Source organism: Emys orbicularis, chromosome 11 (genome assembly GCF_028017835.1).
Source record: "Emys orbicularis isolate rEmyOrb1 chromosome 11, rEmyOrb1.hap1, whole genome shotgun sequence".
Classification (NCBI taxonomy): domain Eukaryota; kingdom Metazoa; phylum Chordata; order Testudines; family Emydidae; genus Emys; species Emys orbicularis.
In genome coordinates, this window is record NC_088693.1 from 27,806,779 (window position 1) to 27,825,030 (window position 18,252).

The 18,252-nt window shown below is 43.5% G+C and overlaps 1 protein-coding gene across 2 annotated transcripts in view; it reads right to left on the bottom strand.

The window, feature by feature from the left end:
• Positions 1 to 17,684, bottom strand: part of CACNB4 (calcium voltage-gated channel auxiliary subunit beta 4) — a 200,934-nt gene extending 183,250 nt beyond the window's left edge. For both annotated transcript variants that reach the window (XM_065413466.1, XM_065413465.1), the window contains exons 1-2: positions 17,613 to 17,684; positions 17,145 to 17,228 (exon numbers count right to left, since the gene is read on the bottom strand). In XM_065413466.1, coding sequence (XP_065269538.1) covers positions 17,145 to 17,228; positions 17,613 to 17,684 — 156 coding nt within the window. The remainder of the gene's footprint in view (positions 1 to 17,144; positions 17,229 to 17,612) is intronic.
• Between the last annotated feature and the right edge of the window lie 568 nt (positions 17,685 to 18,252).

Sequence of the window (18,252 nt, forward strand, 5' to 3'; positions counted from 1 at the left end):
GAATATAGTATTATTATTAACAAATATGATAGTAGCATTACCATTATAACAACTTTAATCCAAGGATTTCAAAGCACTTTACAAGCTACCATCCAGGTCTCGCAAGCACTTAAGCGCATAACTTTACACGTGGGAGTACAGTAAAACCTCAGAGTTACAAACACCTCGGGAATGGAGGTTGTTCATAACTCTGAAGTGTTTGTATCTCTGAATAAAACATTATGGTTGTTCTTTCAAAAGTTTACAGCTGAGCATTCACTTAAAATATAGCTTTGAAACTTCACTATGCGGAAAAAAATGCTGCTTTTAACAATCTTAATTTAAATGAAATAAGCACAGAAACAGTTTCCTTACCTTGTCAAAAAAAAAAAAATTTTAAACTTGCCATTTATTTTTTAATAGTTTACATTTAAACACAATACTGTACTGCTGCTGCCTGATTGTGCACTTCCGGTTCCAAATGAGGTGTGTGGTTGACTGGTCAGTTTGTAACTCTGATGTTCTACTGTAGTTACACTGAGCACAGTAGGACCGTTCATTTGTCAGGTTACTCATGTGAATATGTACAGGATCAGGAGCTATACCTAAAACTTCATTACTCCCTTGTGGACAAGTATGAAAAATACCACTTTACAGATATGTAAACTGAGGTACAGAGAAGTTCTGTGATTTGTACAAGTCAGTGACAAAACCAGGAATAGGACTCAGGTGCCTCGATTGCCAGTCCCCTGCTATAACTACTAGATCACACTCCCCGGTAAAATTCTGTCATTTAGAGATTTGGTTACAAACTGAGCAAGTTGCTAACCAGCATTATGGAGTAAATAATACAGCTGAATTCAGGAAACAATTATTCTCTCTGGGGACACAGAATTTTGATGATGACCTGCAATGGGTAGGGGGGAGAAAAGGGATTTTTGATTCCTTCTTTATGATGTACAAAGAATCCTTGTTTCGATTGTGTGACTAAAAAAAATAAGGGAGTGGTGAAGACAGGCAGCTCTTGCTAGTTTTTTAAGTTAGAAATTCTTATCTACCCTGTTTTCCCTAGAAGACTCTATGGACAACTGGGAAATTAGTAGGATTAGAACATTACATGCACCAAGAAAGTAAATTCAATTAATTGAGAGAGACGAGTGATTTTTATTCAGACTCGTCAAAAACTCCAGCTTTTGATCATTTTTGGTTAACACCAAATTAACAAAAATAGCAAACCGAATCTTTAAGACAGAGATCTTTTCAACACCTCCTTCCCTTCAGTGAATGGCTGAAGAAGCTCCCACTCTGGTTGCCTAGGGTCTCCAAGAAGAACTCCAGTAAAACACGACTTAATATTTCCAATGTAAAAAATATAAAAATTTTAAAAAAAATTCTGAATTTTCTTTTATAAATAAACTTTCAGACCTTGACAAAACAAGCAAAAAGGAGCATGACCCCATTTTTCACCTGTAAATTCACCTGGGACAGGTTTTGGGGGCCTAATGGCCTTTGTCCTAAAATTCTTTATATCTTGAGCCTATTCTTTTCAAGGCAACAGAACACATTCTAGCTAATACAGGGATGGAGTCCCATGTAATCAGCTCTGCTTCCTCTATATTCAGCACAGACAATCACATCAAGATTGCATTTGACACAAAATATCGGTGTCCATAGAAACTGCATTGACAGCAAATGTAGGCAAAGCTTTCTCATGGTTTTCGTTTCCAAAATCTGTTAAAATGGCTCTAGTCCCTGTTGTTACACTATAACCATGTGACTGGATCCTTTGTATAATCTAATGTTAACATACAGCTAAGATTCTAGAAAAAAGGCTTCAATAAAGTATTACTATTCTGAGCAGCAGCTTATCAATTAATCACAAAACCATGGGAGATGAGGTCACAAAGCTGGAAGCGAAGAGATCCTGAGTTCTAATCCCATCTCTAACAGAGTCTCTCTCAAGTCATGTAACTCTTCTGCCTCCATTTCCCCATCAGTAAAAGGGGGATGATAATAATACACATGTACATTATAGGTGTATTGAGGGTTAATTAATTATTGTAGTTCATATTTGTACAGTGCTTTAATAATAATAACTGCAAAGTATTATTAACTCAATAAGTATTATTGTAATCATGTAAATATCTTGTAATAATATTGAAGGAATAAAGAATTAATTGTACATGTCATACTAGACAATTAAATTCAAAGAAACAGTGTGTACATGTAGAGCGAGAACGCAAAAACACAAGAATTGTTGTATCATGAACACAAACAAATGCTGCATGTTGTTCATACCTACATTGCTTATGCTATTAATAACTGATTTCCCTTCTGTGACTTTAGGCTATTTTAAAACGGAAACCTTGTTGCCATGGAGACAGTAAGCCGGTCAGCACATCTGCTGAAAAAGAGGATATAAATTTTGTAAGTGTGAATCTTAAAAGCTTAGACATTTGTGAATCTTTGCCAAAGACTCCATCAAATACACATAAGGGAGACTATTAATTCGGTTAACTGTCATCTGCAAGATTTCTGACAGAAGCACATTAACTATCATTTGCACCGATTACTACTAGCACAGAATGTATCAATATCTGTACATAAGCATACTGAGGATACGAATCACGTTCCACTTCAATGTGCTGCAGTAGCCATGATCATGGAGCTGTCAGGACAAGTGTTGATTATAAATATCTAGCGAAGCTTCATAGAAGGCTGATGGACGGCTTTGAGACACAAGCCCTAGTTTTTTTAAACATGTAATCATGGTCCATATTTACCTCTAAACAAAGAAACAAATATAATTCCTCTTGAAGGGAAACATTTTACAGGGAATATAACTTGAGAGAATATTTACATGAAAAGCCATTGAATTCCTTCAAAAGCCTCACAATTCCCCTTTGAGGAAGAGAAGTTTCACTGTCCCCCTCCTTCCAGGTGAAGAAACTGAGGCACACACAGTTGTGTGGCCCCAGTCACACGAAGTTGGTGGAAGAACTGAAACTAGAACCCAGATAGCCTGTTCTTGTGCTTTAGCCACAAGGTCATGCTTTCTGTATTCCCTTTACTGTCATTTCAGATTTGTGGAGCTCCTCATCTGTGCAGGGGAAAATCAAGGCAGGATTCTTAGATCTTTTTACAGTCAAAAGGGACACAGCAGTTGGCAAGTGAACAGCAGATGTGCATATGCATAGGTGATAGCTGCTGGCTACCACCTGTTACCAGTGCAGAACCCAGGGAAGTGTAGATGCACCCTCAATCCTTCAGGCCATGACACAGTTTGACTCAAGAAAAAAATATCAACTAAGTTTCATGTGACTCTGACTTGGCCTGGGCATGCATAGCAGTATCCACTGGGGGTGGAGAGATGAGGAACGGTTTAGGGGGATCTGGGCTCAGCACAGTTTTGACAGTCATAATCACTAATAAATGCAGTGCTTAGCGTTCTTTAATTATAATCACCCCTAACTTCTGAAAAGTGCACAAAACGCACAAAGCAACCACTTTGTATAACCCTCAATGTCTCTTCCATCATCCCTCCCTACACACACACGCACACACTTCTGCTAGCTCTCTTCTTTGGGATTTGTCCCAACCCCGGAAGGAGCTGCAACAGTGTGGATCTCTGCCCTTGGATGAAGGGAGCCCCACTGGACCCAAGGGGACTCTGAGCAGGTGCAGGGGTTCACATTAGCACATCTGTTTGCAGGACTGATGTCTTAGACTGCAAGGGTGGGATTTTCAAACCCTCTTAAGGGATCTGGATGCCCAGGGTGAAATCCTAACCCCACTGAAGTCAATAGGACTTTTGCAACTGAAGTCAATGGGGTCACACCCAGTTTGCGCAGCTGTCTTTGACAACCTCACTCTAAGGTCTTGAACACATGGAAATATTGCACTGCTATAACCCAAGGTGTGAATTTAAAAACTGATATACTTAAACTGGAACAAACCATAATGAAAGTATCCAAACAAGGCTTTGTACTGGTTTATCTACTATATTGATTTAAAAAGCAACGTAAGTTAAACCAGTGCATCTTTCCCATCTAGACAAGGTCTAAACCAGTGATACCCAGTTCTCAGTGATTCAGGAGCCAAATTAGAGAAATTACCCAAAAGAGTCACAGTCGTGTGAATTCATTGTTTCATTTATGATAGTACTATACGTTCATATTTAAACAGTATGACGGGAAATGTTTAGGTTTTATATATATTATTAATTATTATTATTATATATTATTCTCACAGGAAAATGATTGGCCAAGTATTATTATTTTATCAACTACAATTGGTTAATAACCTAGTAAAAGCAGCCTGACTGGTTAATAATTAAAATCACATAGCGTTTTAATATCATGTCTTGCAAAGACCCACTTGCAGCTCACAAGCCTCAGTCTGAGTATCACTGGTCTAACGGCTAAATCTACAGAGAGATTTAGGTGTCTAACTGCCACGTTAGGCACCTAAATCCAAAATTTAGGTCCTGAAACCCCTGCTCAGCTGCCACCCAACTCTGTAGCTTCCGTAATGTCCCTAGGTGTCTACATTTCTGCTGGTAATGTCTTGCAGGTGCCTAAATATCTGCCAGCAAGCAGGTACACAACTGTCTTAGCCATAGGTGCTGGAACTAGGGGTGCTGGAGGTGCTACCGCACTGCCTGGCTTGAAGTGGTTTCCATTATATACAGGGTTTACAGTTTGGTTCAATGGCTCTCAGCAACCCCACTATAAAAATTGTTCCAGCACCTGTGGCCTCAGCCCTGGAGCCTAGCTCACGCCTAAGCCCCAGCTGCATCCTCACACTAGGCATTCTTCTAACCATCTCTCACATGGGCAGCCTGATCTAGTAGGCACTGTCAGAAGCTACCTACCAGACTGGGCCCCACTCAAAAACATCAGGGGAGCGCACACACCCCACCATGACTTTTAGTCCAGAGGTGCTGGAACTAGGCATGCTGCTGCACCCCTTGGCTTGAAGTAGTTTCCATCATACACAGATTGGTACAATGGCTCTCAGCATCCCCACTATACAACTTGTCCCAGCACCCCTGCCAGAGGTTAGGGATGTGGGAAAGTTGGACCGAATACGGAACAGGGATTTGAACTTTTGTCTCCACCTTTCTATAGCCACTGGGCTATAGAGTCACTCACTCTCTGTCTGGCCCAATGCATATTTAATTATAAATACACAGTGGAACAGCATCAACAGGAGAGACTGAGAGAGCCCTGCCCCAGAATGTCCCATAACCCAGTGGCTAGTGAGCTCATCTGGAAGGAGGGAGACCCACATTCAAGCCCCTTCACATCAGGCAAAGGGAGGGATTCAACCTGAGTCATTAGGCTCAAAGTTATAAAGGGACTGGAACCACCGACATCTCATTTTTTATTCTTTTTTTGCAAGAAAGGGCTTAGGCAGCTAAGCCCAAGAGATGGTCCATGGCTATGAATCCCAAACAGAGGGAGGCACCTGCTTCCAACCCAGATTTAGGCACCTAAGGCTCTTTGAGGAAATGCCAAGGAGAGGAGTGTGGCCTATGGACTAGTTTAGGTGGCTTCCTGCTCAGCTTGTTGGCTTTTGTGGATCCCATTTTTAGATGCCTATCTCTCCCCATGAATTATATAAGGAGCTTGGGTGCCTAACTCAGGGCTGGATTCCTCTAGGCAACAAGATGCCTGAAAGTTAGGTGCTGAAATGCTGATCCCTTTGTGGGATTTAGCCCTAAATTCTTTGGACAAGTAGCTGGATCTTTTATTCGCTAGTCAAATGCTTAGTACATTTTAAATGCCGTATAAAGAATAATAATGGTCCACCCATGTCCAAAGGATGGGCATATTCTATAACAGTGATTTACATTTTAGAAATTAAGGAGTCATAATAGAATTGAGTTCAGCCTGAAATTCTAATATACTCTTTTGCAGATGTATATTTTATTTACCTAATTAGGGTTTGATCCTGAGAGGTGCTGATTTCAATGGGAGTCCGAGTTGCAGGTGCCCAGTACCGCTCACAATCAGGCCTCATAGGACACCAAGTTGCTACGGAAATTGATCTTTAAGAGAAAGTTTTATTAGCTATAGGCAAACTAGGCCACTGTCTATGGTGGCAGATTTCTGGACAGCTGCCTAGCATAGCAGATTTGGCCTAGCTGCCCCTCTCTCATGACAGAGAGGCGGCTAGGCCAAATTTGAGCATCATTGCAAACCTATGTGCTGAGCTGCAATACCATCTACTCATGACAGAGGGATGGCCAAGCCACATCTGCCATCCTACTCCTATGGGGGCAGGGGAAGGACAACGTATTGAACTTTTGCCTAGGGCAGCAGATTGCCTTGAGCAGCCTCTGCCTAGGGAGCCAAGATTAGACCCTGACCCTCTTAGCAGGTACTAACAGCAGGTCCTTTATACTCTCTGGGCTCACCATTAGAAGGCAATAACCAACTCACATACATCCAGCCACTACATTACAGTGCAACCCTAATAACTACTAGGAAGACTTCAAGGCTTATAATTCAGTTCATAAATTGAGAATGAAAAATCTTGGCCTATGTAACTAGCCCAAGATTTTCAAAGGTGTCTGGTGATTTTGGGTTCCTCAGTTGTTGAAAGGCCAATTTAAGACACCACAAACAGGTCTGATTTTCAGAGACTGCATGCTCATCATTTTCTGAAAATCAGACCACTTTAAGGCATCTCAAGTTGGGAATCCAAAATCACTAGACCTTTTTAAAATTTTTGGCCAAATACAAAGATATTTGAGTTTGGACACAATCTTATTTACAGCGCATCCCTTCGTACTGCTTGGCCCTTTAGTGAAATTTCAGTGACCTGGTGTCCAGGGCTGGCGCCAGGCACCAGCCGAGCAAGCTCGTGCTTGGGGCGGCAGATTCTAAGGGGCAGCATTCCGTCTTCCATCCAATCCTAGAGTGGCACGGCCGCCTTTTTTTTTTTTTTTTTTGGTTCACCGCTCCGGCCGCCCTGCGCCCTGGTGTTGTTTGTTTGTTTCGCCGATTACTTTCAGTGTGCCACTGTAGGGGGTGGCGGCGCGGAGGGGGCGAGCGCCCTGGCTGAAGGAAACCCTGGCTGCCCCCCTTCTCTCCCCCCCCCCCCCCCCGCTAGCCCGGGTGCACACTCTGCTGCCCGGGGCATGTCTGCAGCGCAGGGAGTCCCGGTAGCCAGAGTGCAGCCGCCACCCGCCCAGAGGCTCGCCTGCACAGCCGGGGGAGGCAGCTGCGAGTCGCCAAGTAAGTGGCACCCTGTTTTTGTTTTTTGGTTTGCCGCTCCGGCATCCCTGCATCCTGGTTGTTTTTTTTTGTTTTGTTTTGTTTGTTTTTGTTTTGTTTTTTTGCTTGGGGCGGCAAAAAAGCCAGAGCCGGTCCTGCTGGTGTCTAACACATCATAATCATAATCCACATTATGAGTAAAACTAGAGAGGAAATGGAACACTTTTGAAAAAGATGTTTACCATTTTGTGCCAGAAGTTCATTAATTTTTGAAAAATTTCAGCCAACTAGAGAGCTGGGAGATGAAATGTCAGTTCAATAATAAAAAAACATTTTTGTATCTTTTTCTTTTCTTTTCTCTATTTAATATTAAAAAACAAGGAAGCCAGCATACTGACAGCGATTCAGCATTATGTCTTTGCTACAGGATCAAGTTTAAAAAGAAGGAGATGGGCTCAGATGGGGCAAGTCTGTATTTTTAATATAAATATCTTAAAATAAGTAGCAAATGTGGCAAGAATATATATGAAAAGAACGGAAGAGTTCTGAGTGTAATTTTACACAAGAGCCACATGTGTAAATGGCACTTAAGAGCTTGATTCAAAATCCACTGACATCACTGAAAAGATTCTGATTGACTTCAATAGTTTTAGGAACAGGCTTGTACTAACTAAGGCCCCTGATTCAGAAGAACACTCAGGCAAATGTTTAACTTCAAGCAGGTGAATGATCACAATGCTAATTCAGCAAAGCCCTTAAGCATGTATTTAAAGTTAAGCAGACGCTAAAGGACTTTGCAAAGTAAGGACCAAGTAGAAGAGACAGGGCCAGATCCTGATCTTAGTTACACTGAGACTGAGCTACTCTACTTTTACACCTCCGGAACGGAGACCAATGTCTAGCCTATAATCCATGCCCCAATGAGCAGGGCCGGTGCAACCCATTAGGCGACCTAGGCCATCGCCTAGGGGGCTAGCATTTGGGGGGCGGCAATTCGGGTCCTTCGGCAGCGGCCAGATCTTCGGCCCCCCGGTCATCGTCGGCATTTAGGCGGAGGGAGCTGGGGCAGGGGGGCGCGGGGAGGGACGCCTGCAGCAAGTAAGGGGGGGGGGCAGCACGCAGGGGAACCACTCCCCGCCCCAGCTCACCTCTGCTCCGCCTCCTCCCCTGAGCACGCCGCCCCGCTCTGCTTCTCTCCCTCCCAGGCTTGCAACGCCAAACAGCTGATTGGCGCCGCAAGCCTGGGAGGCGGGAGAAGTGGAGCAGCGAGGGCGTGCTCGGGGAGGAGGCGGAGCAGAGATGAGCTGGGGCGGGGAGCTGCCACACGGCTCCCCGGGCCGGGGGGAGCTGCCGTGGGGGGGGTGCCTCAGGGCAGAGGGGGGGAGCTATCGCGGGGGGGGGGGGAGCTATCGCGGGGGGGGGGGGAGCTGCCGCGGAGGGGGGGGAGCCTTAGGGCGGAGAGCTGCCACAGGGCTCGGCGGGGGGAGGGGGGCGCAAGGTGGAAGTTTCGCCTAGGGCGCGAAACATCCTTGCACCCTCCCTGCCAATGAGCCAGATTCTAAAAACTCTTACTTGTATGAGGAAGGGTTTACAGGAACTAGACCTATGTTGGGAAAAAGATGCAGCATGACACAAAGAAAGGTGAGAAAAAGAGGAAAACTTACACAGAATAGGATCATGACATTACCTTCATGCAGCACAAAAATAAATGCTACTGCCTTTTATAAAAATAAATGCATCAACTTAACAGATGTACAAGCGCTCAGATACAATGGTAATAAAAATGGTATAAATGCACAGACAGGGCCTTGTCTACACACTAATGTTGTGGCACTTTATACTAGTATTGTCAAATTAAGTATAGTGTATTTTGGACAAACCATAGTATAGTTAAGTGGTACAACCCCTCTAGCGTGGATACAGATATACAAGTATAGAAATGTTTATACTGGTATAGCTTTTTCCTCATAAGGGAAAGGCACCTTTCTTCCAATAAAACTGTGTCCACACTGGGGGTCATAGGAGTAGAACTATTTTGGTTTTCAAAAAAAAAATTTAAAAAACCCTAACTGGAAGTTACACTGGTACAAAGTCTGTGTGCAGACCAAGCCTCAGATGGAACACTGAAGAGGTAGGTTTTGAGAAGTGATCTGAAGGAGAAGAGAGAGGCTACTGTGTGGCTACAGGATTGAAGAAGTCATTCTAATACATGTTTCACAGTTTCACCAGATATGAAAGTCCTTCTTAGAACAGCTGTTCAAGGCATTCACTTTTCCCTGGGGATTTCATGTCCAGGTTCTGCTGATGGAGCTGCTGCTTTACTGTGTTTACAAAAAGCTTTTGATTAGCGTCCCATCAGGGCTTTTCCCCCTAAATGCTGTTACTGCATGCGTAACAGAGACTTTAACGGCTTCTGGTTCACATGTCTATGAAGAAATCACTGTAACATCTCTGCAGTTAATTTAACAGGCATCATTTGCAATAAAGAAGCAGGCGTTGCGTGTCATGCAGTTTTGATTAAAAATGGTTCTGTAGCGATAGCTTTTCAGGATAACTGTATTGTTTTGCAAGAAGCCATACTTTTCTCACAGAAATAAATTCTATTTAAAAAAAAAAAATCAGACCATGAAAATGGTCCTGACCATGAGTCAAATAAAAAAAAAAATGTTTCCCTACAAATCGCACAGTGCTGGAACAACATTTGGAGATATAAAAGCTTCCAAAACAATGAATTATTACTACAGTATTTGCAACATTACAAGCACATGTTTTCAGCTGACCTACTTACTCCCCCATGCTAGCATGTTGATAATTGACTTTTGTCCCCTAAGGGGGTTCTTAAATATAATTGAGCAGCACCTGCTACATAAGAAGAACAGTTTTATACACTGATTTCTTGTACAAATATTGTACTTAACAGCTTCAGTGCCAAACTTACTCACCCATCCTTGTTTGTGCCAGATATTTGATCATGCACTACCAAGTCATGCAGTGTTGCAATATCCATGTGTTCCAGCAAAGTGAGGGGATAATTTTCAGTAAAAATAGTTCCAAATATTTCTATTAATGAATTGTTTAATTAATAGTTAGTTATTTCCAAAAGAAACCTTTCAAGCTAATGGATCCTAAAGTATTTTGGGCCCAATCTGAAATTCACTGAAATCCATGGAAATATCCCATTTACTTCAGTAGGCTTTGGATAAGTCAGTTTATGATCTTACAATAGTATATAACATTCGTACTGGGATCACTACACCCATCAATGAAATGCCATTGCCTCTGAAACAGAAGAGAAACTGTTCAACAATGCACTGAAAAACTACACAACAGTATAGGACAGGAAGTGAGCAGGAATATCATCTGTTTCTAACTGAAGATAGAATCCATATCCCCATAGGAGAAATATGGCCATCAGACCAGTGCTATGAGCTTGTCTTTACAAATACTTAGTTTGCAGCAAGCTGAGGTGTAAATCTACCAGGCACTAGTCTGCTGTGCAGTAAGTGTCCATGTGGACCCTGCTGCCATGCACTCAAAGTTCTCTAGTGTGCTTTAATCTACTCCCCTTTCAAACTCCCAGCTCCCTGAGTTGAGGTCCTGCCTCAACTCAGGGAGCTGGACTTGATGACTTATCAAGGTCCCTTCCTGCCCTACATTTTTACGATTCTCTGAACGACAGCAGAGTCCATATAGACTGTTAGTGTGCTGCAGGCTAGTGTGGGGTAGGTTTATACCCCAGCTTGCCGTGAACTTAGTGTTCATGCAGACAAGCCCTAATACACTATTTTTATGAAAAGAGGCCTCAAGTTCAATACAGAACTACTTACATGTGTAAAATAGATTATGGAAGTAAGTGTTTGTAGGATCGGGACCTTTGCAGGGCCCTGATACAGCAAAGCACTTAAGCACAGAAGTAGTCCAATTACTGTGTGTTTAAAGTTTAGCACATGCTTAAATGCTTTGCTGAACAGGAAGGAGGGTCACAGCATTCTATTGCCTTTCACTTTGTGCAGCTTATTTGTCCTCAGTAAAAGTTCTGAATCACACATTAAGCCATTTTAGGAAGAGAACGACCAGTTCACTTAATTCTATAAATAATTTTCATACTAGCCTAATGATTTTCAGCATATGGATATTTGTCTCCGTCTGTAACTCATTCCATCTACTTCCATCATTATAACATTTATCATATGTTAAGAACCAATTAAGGGCATTAATTGTCATAATTCCAAGTTTGTGATATTGTAAGCAATATTTCTGCCATTACTGACACATATATAAGACTGAAAACATTTTGCTGATTTTTACCACTATTAGACAATCTGGAAAAAATGCAAATTAAAAAAAGATCATTTCACAATTTAAAGTTTACCAAAAATGTTACTTTTTTTCTAAAAATTTCTGTAAGAAGAAATGTAAACTAGAACCAAAAAAAATTAGCAACAACAGAATGGATCATCTTGAAAAGGGACCATCACACTGTTCTTATGCATTTCACACACACGCACAAATACAACAAAATTCCATAGTTCCATTGACATTGTGGATTTACTCCAGTAACTGACTGCAGTTTATAGAACAGTTGAGGTTTAGATCAGATTAGTATAAACTCTACTTACCGTGCTATTACTACACAGCTTGGTGATGCAGGTTAGAATTTATCTTTTAAATGTTGCATATAAAACTAAAACATTACAAAACATCTCCATTTTAATCTCTGCCAGTTGATATTTTTCTGCCTGTGTCCCAGAGAGCCTGATCTTTATAATAGAAAAAAGGGGAAGGCTCCCAGTGACTGAGATGACCAACAGGATACAACTAATTAGTGCTGTATATGCTATGAGTTAAAAGTTTCTATTCTCTTTCCTAATGAAAAGGAATTCAAATACTAACCATGAAGTCTGAGAATAGTCACAACCAGTCTCGTTCTAGCACAAAGGAAACACGGGGAGCATCTTTGCGCAAAGGAAATGTTGTCTTGTGCAGTTAAATTGACATATGGGAAGGAATTTATTATAGTAAATTCATGGAGAGAGTTAATGTAACCGTTTCCTAAATGCCTGCTTAAAGTGAATTCTTCCACGCTCTTTCTGTGATGGTTGGGTGGGAGGCAATCTAAGAGTTATTTTTGTTGTTGAACTCATGCAGTTCAAATGAAAGCCTCTTACGGTCTTTATGAAATGAATTATTGAATCTCCCACTGTTTAAGGTTTCAAGTAAATGTGTACAATTTTTATTATTATTTTAAATCTCCACTGTCTGTAATAACCTCTCAGAAGATGACATTGTTTTCTCTATCTGCTCCCTTTCCATTTGGGTAATGCAGATCCTTTTAGTGGATTTATTTATTTTGCTATGATTTGAATGGATTTGAAGTAATATTTATTTAACAGCTTCAACCTATATAGCACCTCATTGTGCCAAAACGTATCGGATACTGGTGCAGAAACAGCAACCATGCCAGCACAGTTCTGGGAATAGCTTTAGTAACTATACTTGCTGCTGCTACTACTGCAGAGTTGGCAGAGAAAGCACAATTCATTGTCTTGAGACCCAGAGATAGTGGCTGTTTTCTGGAAAATCTATTGGCAGGGCCAGCTCTGGCTTTTTGGCCGCCCCAAGCAAAAAAAAAAACAAAAAAACAAAAAAAAAAACCTGCGGCGCGGCCGGAGCGCGGGTGCAGGAGGACCGGCTGGGGGGGGGAGGGGGTGGGAGCGGGCGGGAGAGAGAAGGGGGCGGCCAGGGCTACAGCGGGGGCGCTGCCACGCGGCCCCTCCCGCTGCGCTGCCGCCTGCCACGAGGGCTCCGCTCCGGTCGGCGGGGAGGGAAGGAAGAGGACTGCCCTGCAGGGCGCTCTGGTTCTCCGCGCCGCCGCCCCTTACAGGGCGGCTGGTGCGGAACAAAAAAAAAAACAAAAAAAAAAGCGGCCGTGCCGCCCTAGGATTGGGCAGAATGCCGCCTCGAACAATCTGCCGTCCCAAGCACCAGCTTACTCAGCTGGTGCCTGGAGCCGGCCCTGTCTATTGGTGATAGAGTGGTGGATTTTAAAAAAAGCCAGTAGACTGATCCTGATTTTCAAAGTTGTGTATGCAGAACTGCAGTATTTGTACAAACAAATTGGGTATTTAGTCACGCAAGAGGCAAGCTAGATTTTTGCATGTGCTAGCTGTTTGCATGTGCAAATTCCCTACAGTGAGGCCAGATAGATGCACAGTTATGAGTTGTGCATGCAATTATGACAACTAAGCATGCAAGTTAGTGCATTTTTTGTGCACCTATATATTCACATGCGCAGTTTTGAAAAATCAGGCCTTTAGCATCTAGAAGACTTTCTCCATCACGGGCCCAGTTCTGTATCCACTGCACACTCACGGTTCCTAGTAAAATCAATACATTTTGGGTGTGCAAGACATACAAGATCTAGCATCAAACTATTATCAATTATAAATAAGATCAAAATGCCAGGCCTCAAATATTTGCAAGTGCCCCTTCAATAACAGATGTGTATTTCTTTAGTAGGGCATTATACAGGGTTTCCATGAGTAGAGCCTGAGACTCTCTGACTTGACTCCCGACGAGATACAGACTAGCAGCTATTCAGACATACTGTGGTTAAGAACTACACAAAGCACTGGAACATGAGAAACTGAACAAAGCACAGGGAACATTTCCACATTTGAACACAAATAAGATGTCAGATGCAATAGAACTCAATTATGACAGCTAGGTTGTGAGGGCCTGACTCACAGTTACACAAGTAGCCCCACTGGCTTCAACTGGGCAGTCATCTAAACAATCTAAACCATTGCCAACTCTCACAACCTTACTCCTGTGAGTAAGGTTTTGCAAGGTCAGCTGCGAAGGGCCCTATCTGCACAGTGTTGAGCACCACTCGGAGAAACTGAGTGCCCTTCACTCCAGTGGGAATTCAGCGCACACTGCAACATGCAGGAACACTCAGTTACCTGACTCTGCCAACCTAAAATGACAACAAATAAAATGCAGCCTTACTTCCACAGTCGATGTTTTAACACTACTCTGGAAATCCATTACTTTAAAGGATGTAACAGAAAGAATCTAAAAGATTCTCCCTGACAAGTACAGTAAGCACCCACACCCTTTCTGTAAAACCTGCTGAACTGGCTCAATCCATGAACATGGACTAAAATTGGATTCATGTATTTTTTTTTGCAAATATTCTAATAATTTGGCTTCAAGTCATGTTAAGTTTCATGTCCTTATCTCTCTTTTGTGCTACAGTGATGTCTCATGCTCATTTCCAATGAAAACAAGGATTGCTAACATGGAATTGCTGTCATTCTGATTTGTGCAGTTGAACAGAAAATATCACAAAGCAATTGGAAATGATTACTTCTATTGGTTATATATTTCTCTTTTCTGTGAGGCTATCATGATTCACCACTTCAGTGTCCTGCACTACAATACAGTATAGTTAAATGAAAGACGTTCTTTCCATGGCAAATATCCCAAAACTGTTCAGGGCCCAATCCTGCTTTCCCTGCCCTCCCACTGGGAGTTTAGCACATGTAATGAATGCGGGATTAGACCCCAAAACAAGAAAACTCTTTAGATATAAACAAAGAATGAACAAACCATTTAAGAGATTGGCATTTTATAATTTACTTCTTTAAAATTGTGTTTACTGAGCAGACATCACATGGGAGAGAACGCCAGAGCTTCAATTAGATCATGGATGTTAGTTTTTATTGGGGCAAGTTATATTGGCACAAGCTAGCAGCCAACAATGGAAGAGTGGAAATAGAAGGCAAAGGGTGAATATAGACAGGAGGATGTCACCTAAATTGCTCCTGTGACATCCTTGTCGTGCCAGAAGGAGGAGGATTATTGCTGGAGGATAATTAGTACCCACAGGTCTAAAACTAAAACATCGTTGCCAACTCTCACAATTTAGTCACAAGTTGCACAATCTTTGGTGTTTTCCTTAAAGCCCCACCTCCTGGAGTGAAGTAACTAAAAAAAAAAAAAAGCTGAAATTTTCAAGTAAAGTACATTTCTAGCCCTTATGGTTGCACAGAATAACTTGAAAACATGACCCAATTGTATCCCAATAGCTCAGAAACTAAAAGACACATACAAAGAACCCAACGTATAATATTAAAATCATCTTTGAGCCAAACTCACGATTTTTTTTTAGGCCTGACTTGTAATTTTTGAACACCTGGTGTTGACAATACTGCATGAGTTCAGATCCAAATCCAAACTTCACCCAAAGTTTTGGGGTGTTCAGATGCAGGTTTGACTCAGATAGATAGCCAGTAATTACACTTTCTATCCAATAAAATGCTACAGCCCTGACCCTGCAATCCAATCTGCGTGGGCCCTACGTGGGGCTTTGCACAGACATAAATGTACCCACTACATAGATATGAGTACAGCATTAGGGCCTAGCAATGCAAAAAAATAAGCGTTGGTGTCTACAAAATACAAGCAAGCTCCAATGCATCAAAATCCACAATTTTTTCCAAGTTAATTTTCAATTGCAATTTGCTTCAAAATAAAGTTGCAAGGAAATCCAGACAAAAGTATCTGGGGCTGCTTTAAAAATGTCTCCAATGATTTATTGAGCTTAGTTTATACTGAAGTGGCTCATAGCCTAAAGAAAAAGTCTGTTTCTTATGAGAACAAGAGGGCAAATAACCTTTTGATGTTAATTTCAAATCCTGCTGCTGTAATGTTCAGTGTTTTTGGAACAAAAATCAGTAAAACACACAATTATTTTCTCACAAATTATTTTTGGATCATTTAAGAGAAAATTACATTAAATTATGTCTAATATGTGCTGAACATGCCAGTGTCACTATATATATAAAATAATAAACACTATCATTTATTTTCATTCACAAAATAAGTAGGAAAAAATAACAAACGTGTCATAGCTAAAAAACAAACAAAACAAACCTCTGTGTATATTGTATGGAGACCCTAATATGTCAGGTGCTTCAGCTTGGAAGTGCTAAAGTTCCCTAAATACACTTAAGCTAGCAAGTAGGGTCTTAGAAAACAGCAGAATTCTTCAATACACATAGGAGAGAGAGGGGAGGAAATTTGCCTTCAGGCAAGTCTAAATAAAAGGACTCTGCAGCCAGCATTTGATAGAACGGGCTGGATGTGACCCAGGTTAGCTCAGGGCATCTAGTAGCCCATCTTCCTGCTTTTTGGCTGAGACGGACTCTAACTGACAGCATCTCAAAGCCGAGCGGTTTGTCAGCCAGCATTTTCGAGAAATAAATACTCAACAATTGGGAAGAGTTAAATCAGAAATGTTACCAATTCTTGTGCACTTACTAGTTTAACCAAGGCGAATCCAAGTCAATGGGAGCCATTCCCTTTTCATTTCCACTCTCACTCCCTTTACCTTGTCCCAAATCTTTGGGGAAACAGGGAGCTGCAACGGCCCTTATCGAAAAGCCCCTCTCACCCAAATCTCAGTTATGTTTCTGGCCCGAAAACTTACTTCATTCCTCTTTACCAAAACTCTTGTTTACCCAAAGGTTTCGAACTACACCTGAGATCTTTTAGATCGCCCGGGATTCTGCTGTGTAAATCTATTTCCCTGGGGGCCTGTCTTATAGCAAAACGAATACAGACTAAATGACTAAAACCAAAGCAAGTTAAAGCCGGAGCGAAGACCTGGTTTGCAGAGAGGAAAAACCCGAAAAGGCTTTTAAGAGCTAGACACTACGGGGTGAAATATCCCACCCCTTTCCCGGTACGGCCGGAGCGCTGGGTGCAGCAGAAATCCCTGCGACAGGCATTTCCCCAAAGAAACTCGATTCTCGCCCAACAGACTAACTATGAGCCAGCCCGCACGTTGACAGCGCAGCGGCTAGCCGGGCTGTGCGGCCACCGCCTCCTCCCCACGCTGCGCCCCGCGCCGATTTCCCCGGGCCCGCACTGTACCTGCCGGAGGATGAAGCTGGTGGACGTTGTGCTGCCGTCGGATCGTTTCAACCGGCTCCGCCGGGTCGCCGTCCCGCGGGCCACCTGCGCTCGCCGACGGAAGAAAGACAGGTCGGGTCACAAGGGCGGGCGGGCGGCGGGGAGCCTGCGGGGACCCCGCTTCGCCGGGGCAGCGACTGGTCCAGCCTGGCCAGCGCCGGGAGGGGAGCCGGCCACGCTACCCAGATACACGAAGGGCCGGTGGCTCAGCCCGGAGCTCTGGTAACGGGTCACCCCCTAACCCAAGCCCGCTGGCCCTGCCCTCGCCCGCCCGCCCCAGCCCCTCCGGGGATTGCGGGAGCGAGCGAGGCTCCAGCCCAGCACCCACCGCAGCCATTGCAGCCCGGCGCCGAGGCGATGCTCTCCAGCCGCCGGAGCCCCGAGCTGGGAAGGCGGAGAGCGGAGCAGGGGCGGAGGGAGGGGAGGCACCTGGAAGATGGGGGTGTGCAGCCCGTCCGCCAGCCCGTTCTTGCCGTAGGAGGAGGGCGGGTGTTTGGACATGGCTAGCGCAGCATAGCCTCTGCCCCGGCTCCAGGCGCGCTGAGCGGGCTGCCAGCCAGCGGGGCGAGCGCTGCCTTCGCCTCCCCCTGCCCACTTCAGTCAGGGCTGCCTGGCTGCGCCCGCGCCCGACAGCCTGCCCTGTGCTGCGAGCGCTTCCATCGCCGCGCCTTAAAGCGACAGTGTCTCTTTCCCGGTCACTGGCGCCACCCTCGTGGGGGGAATAGAAGAAGCCAATGAATTCTTTTTTTGCTGGGGGGGGGGGGGGGAGAGCGAGGACAGGGAAGTTTTCCCTACCCTTCCAGCTGTAAATATCCAGTAACTTCCCAATCCCCTTCCCCCATTTTCCTGTAGTAGCACCATCATTTTTTTAATGGCGATATACCAATCTCATAGAGCTGGAAGGGACCTTGAAAGGTCATCAAGTCCAGTCCCCTACCTTCATAGCAAGTACTGTCCCTGACAAATGTTTGCCCCCAGATCCCTAGATGGCCCCCCCAAGGATTGAACTCACAACCCTATCCCTCCCCCCTAGCTTACCATGACCTCTATGTGTGGCACACCCCCATGC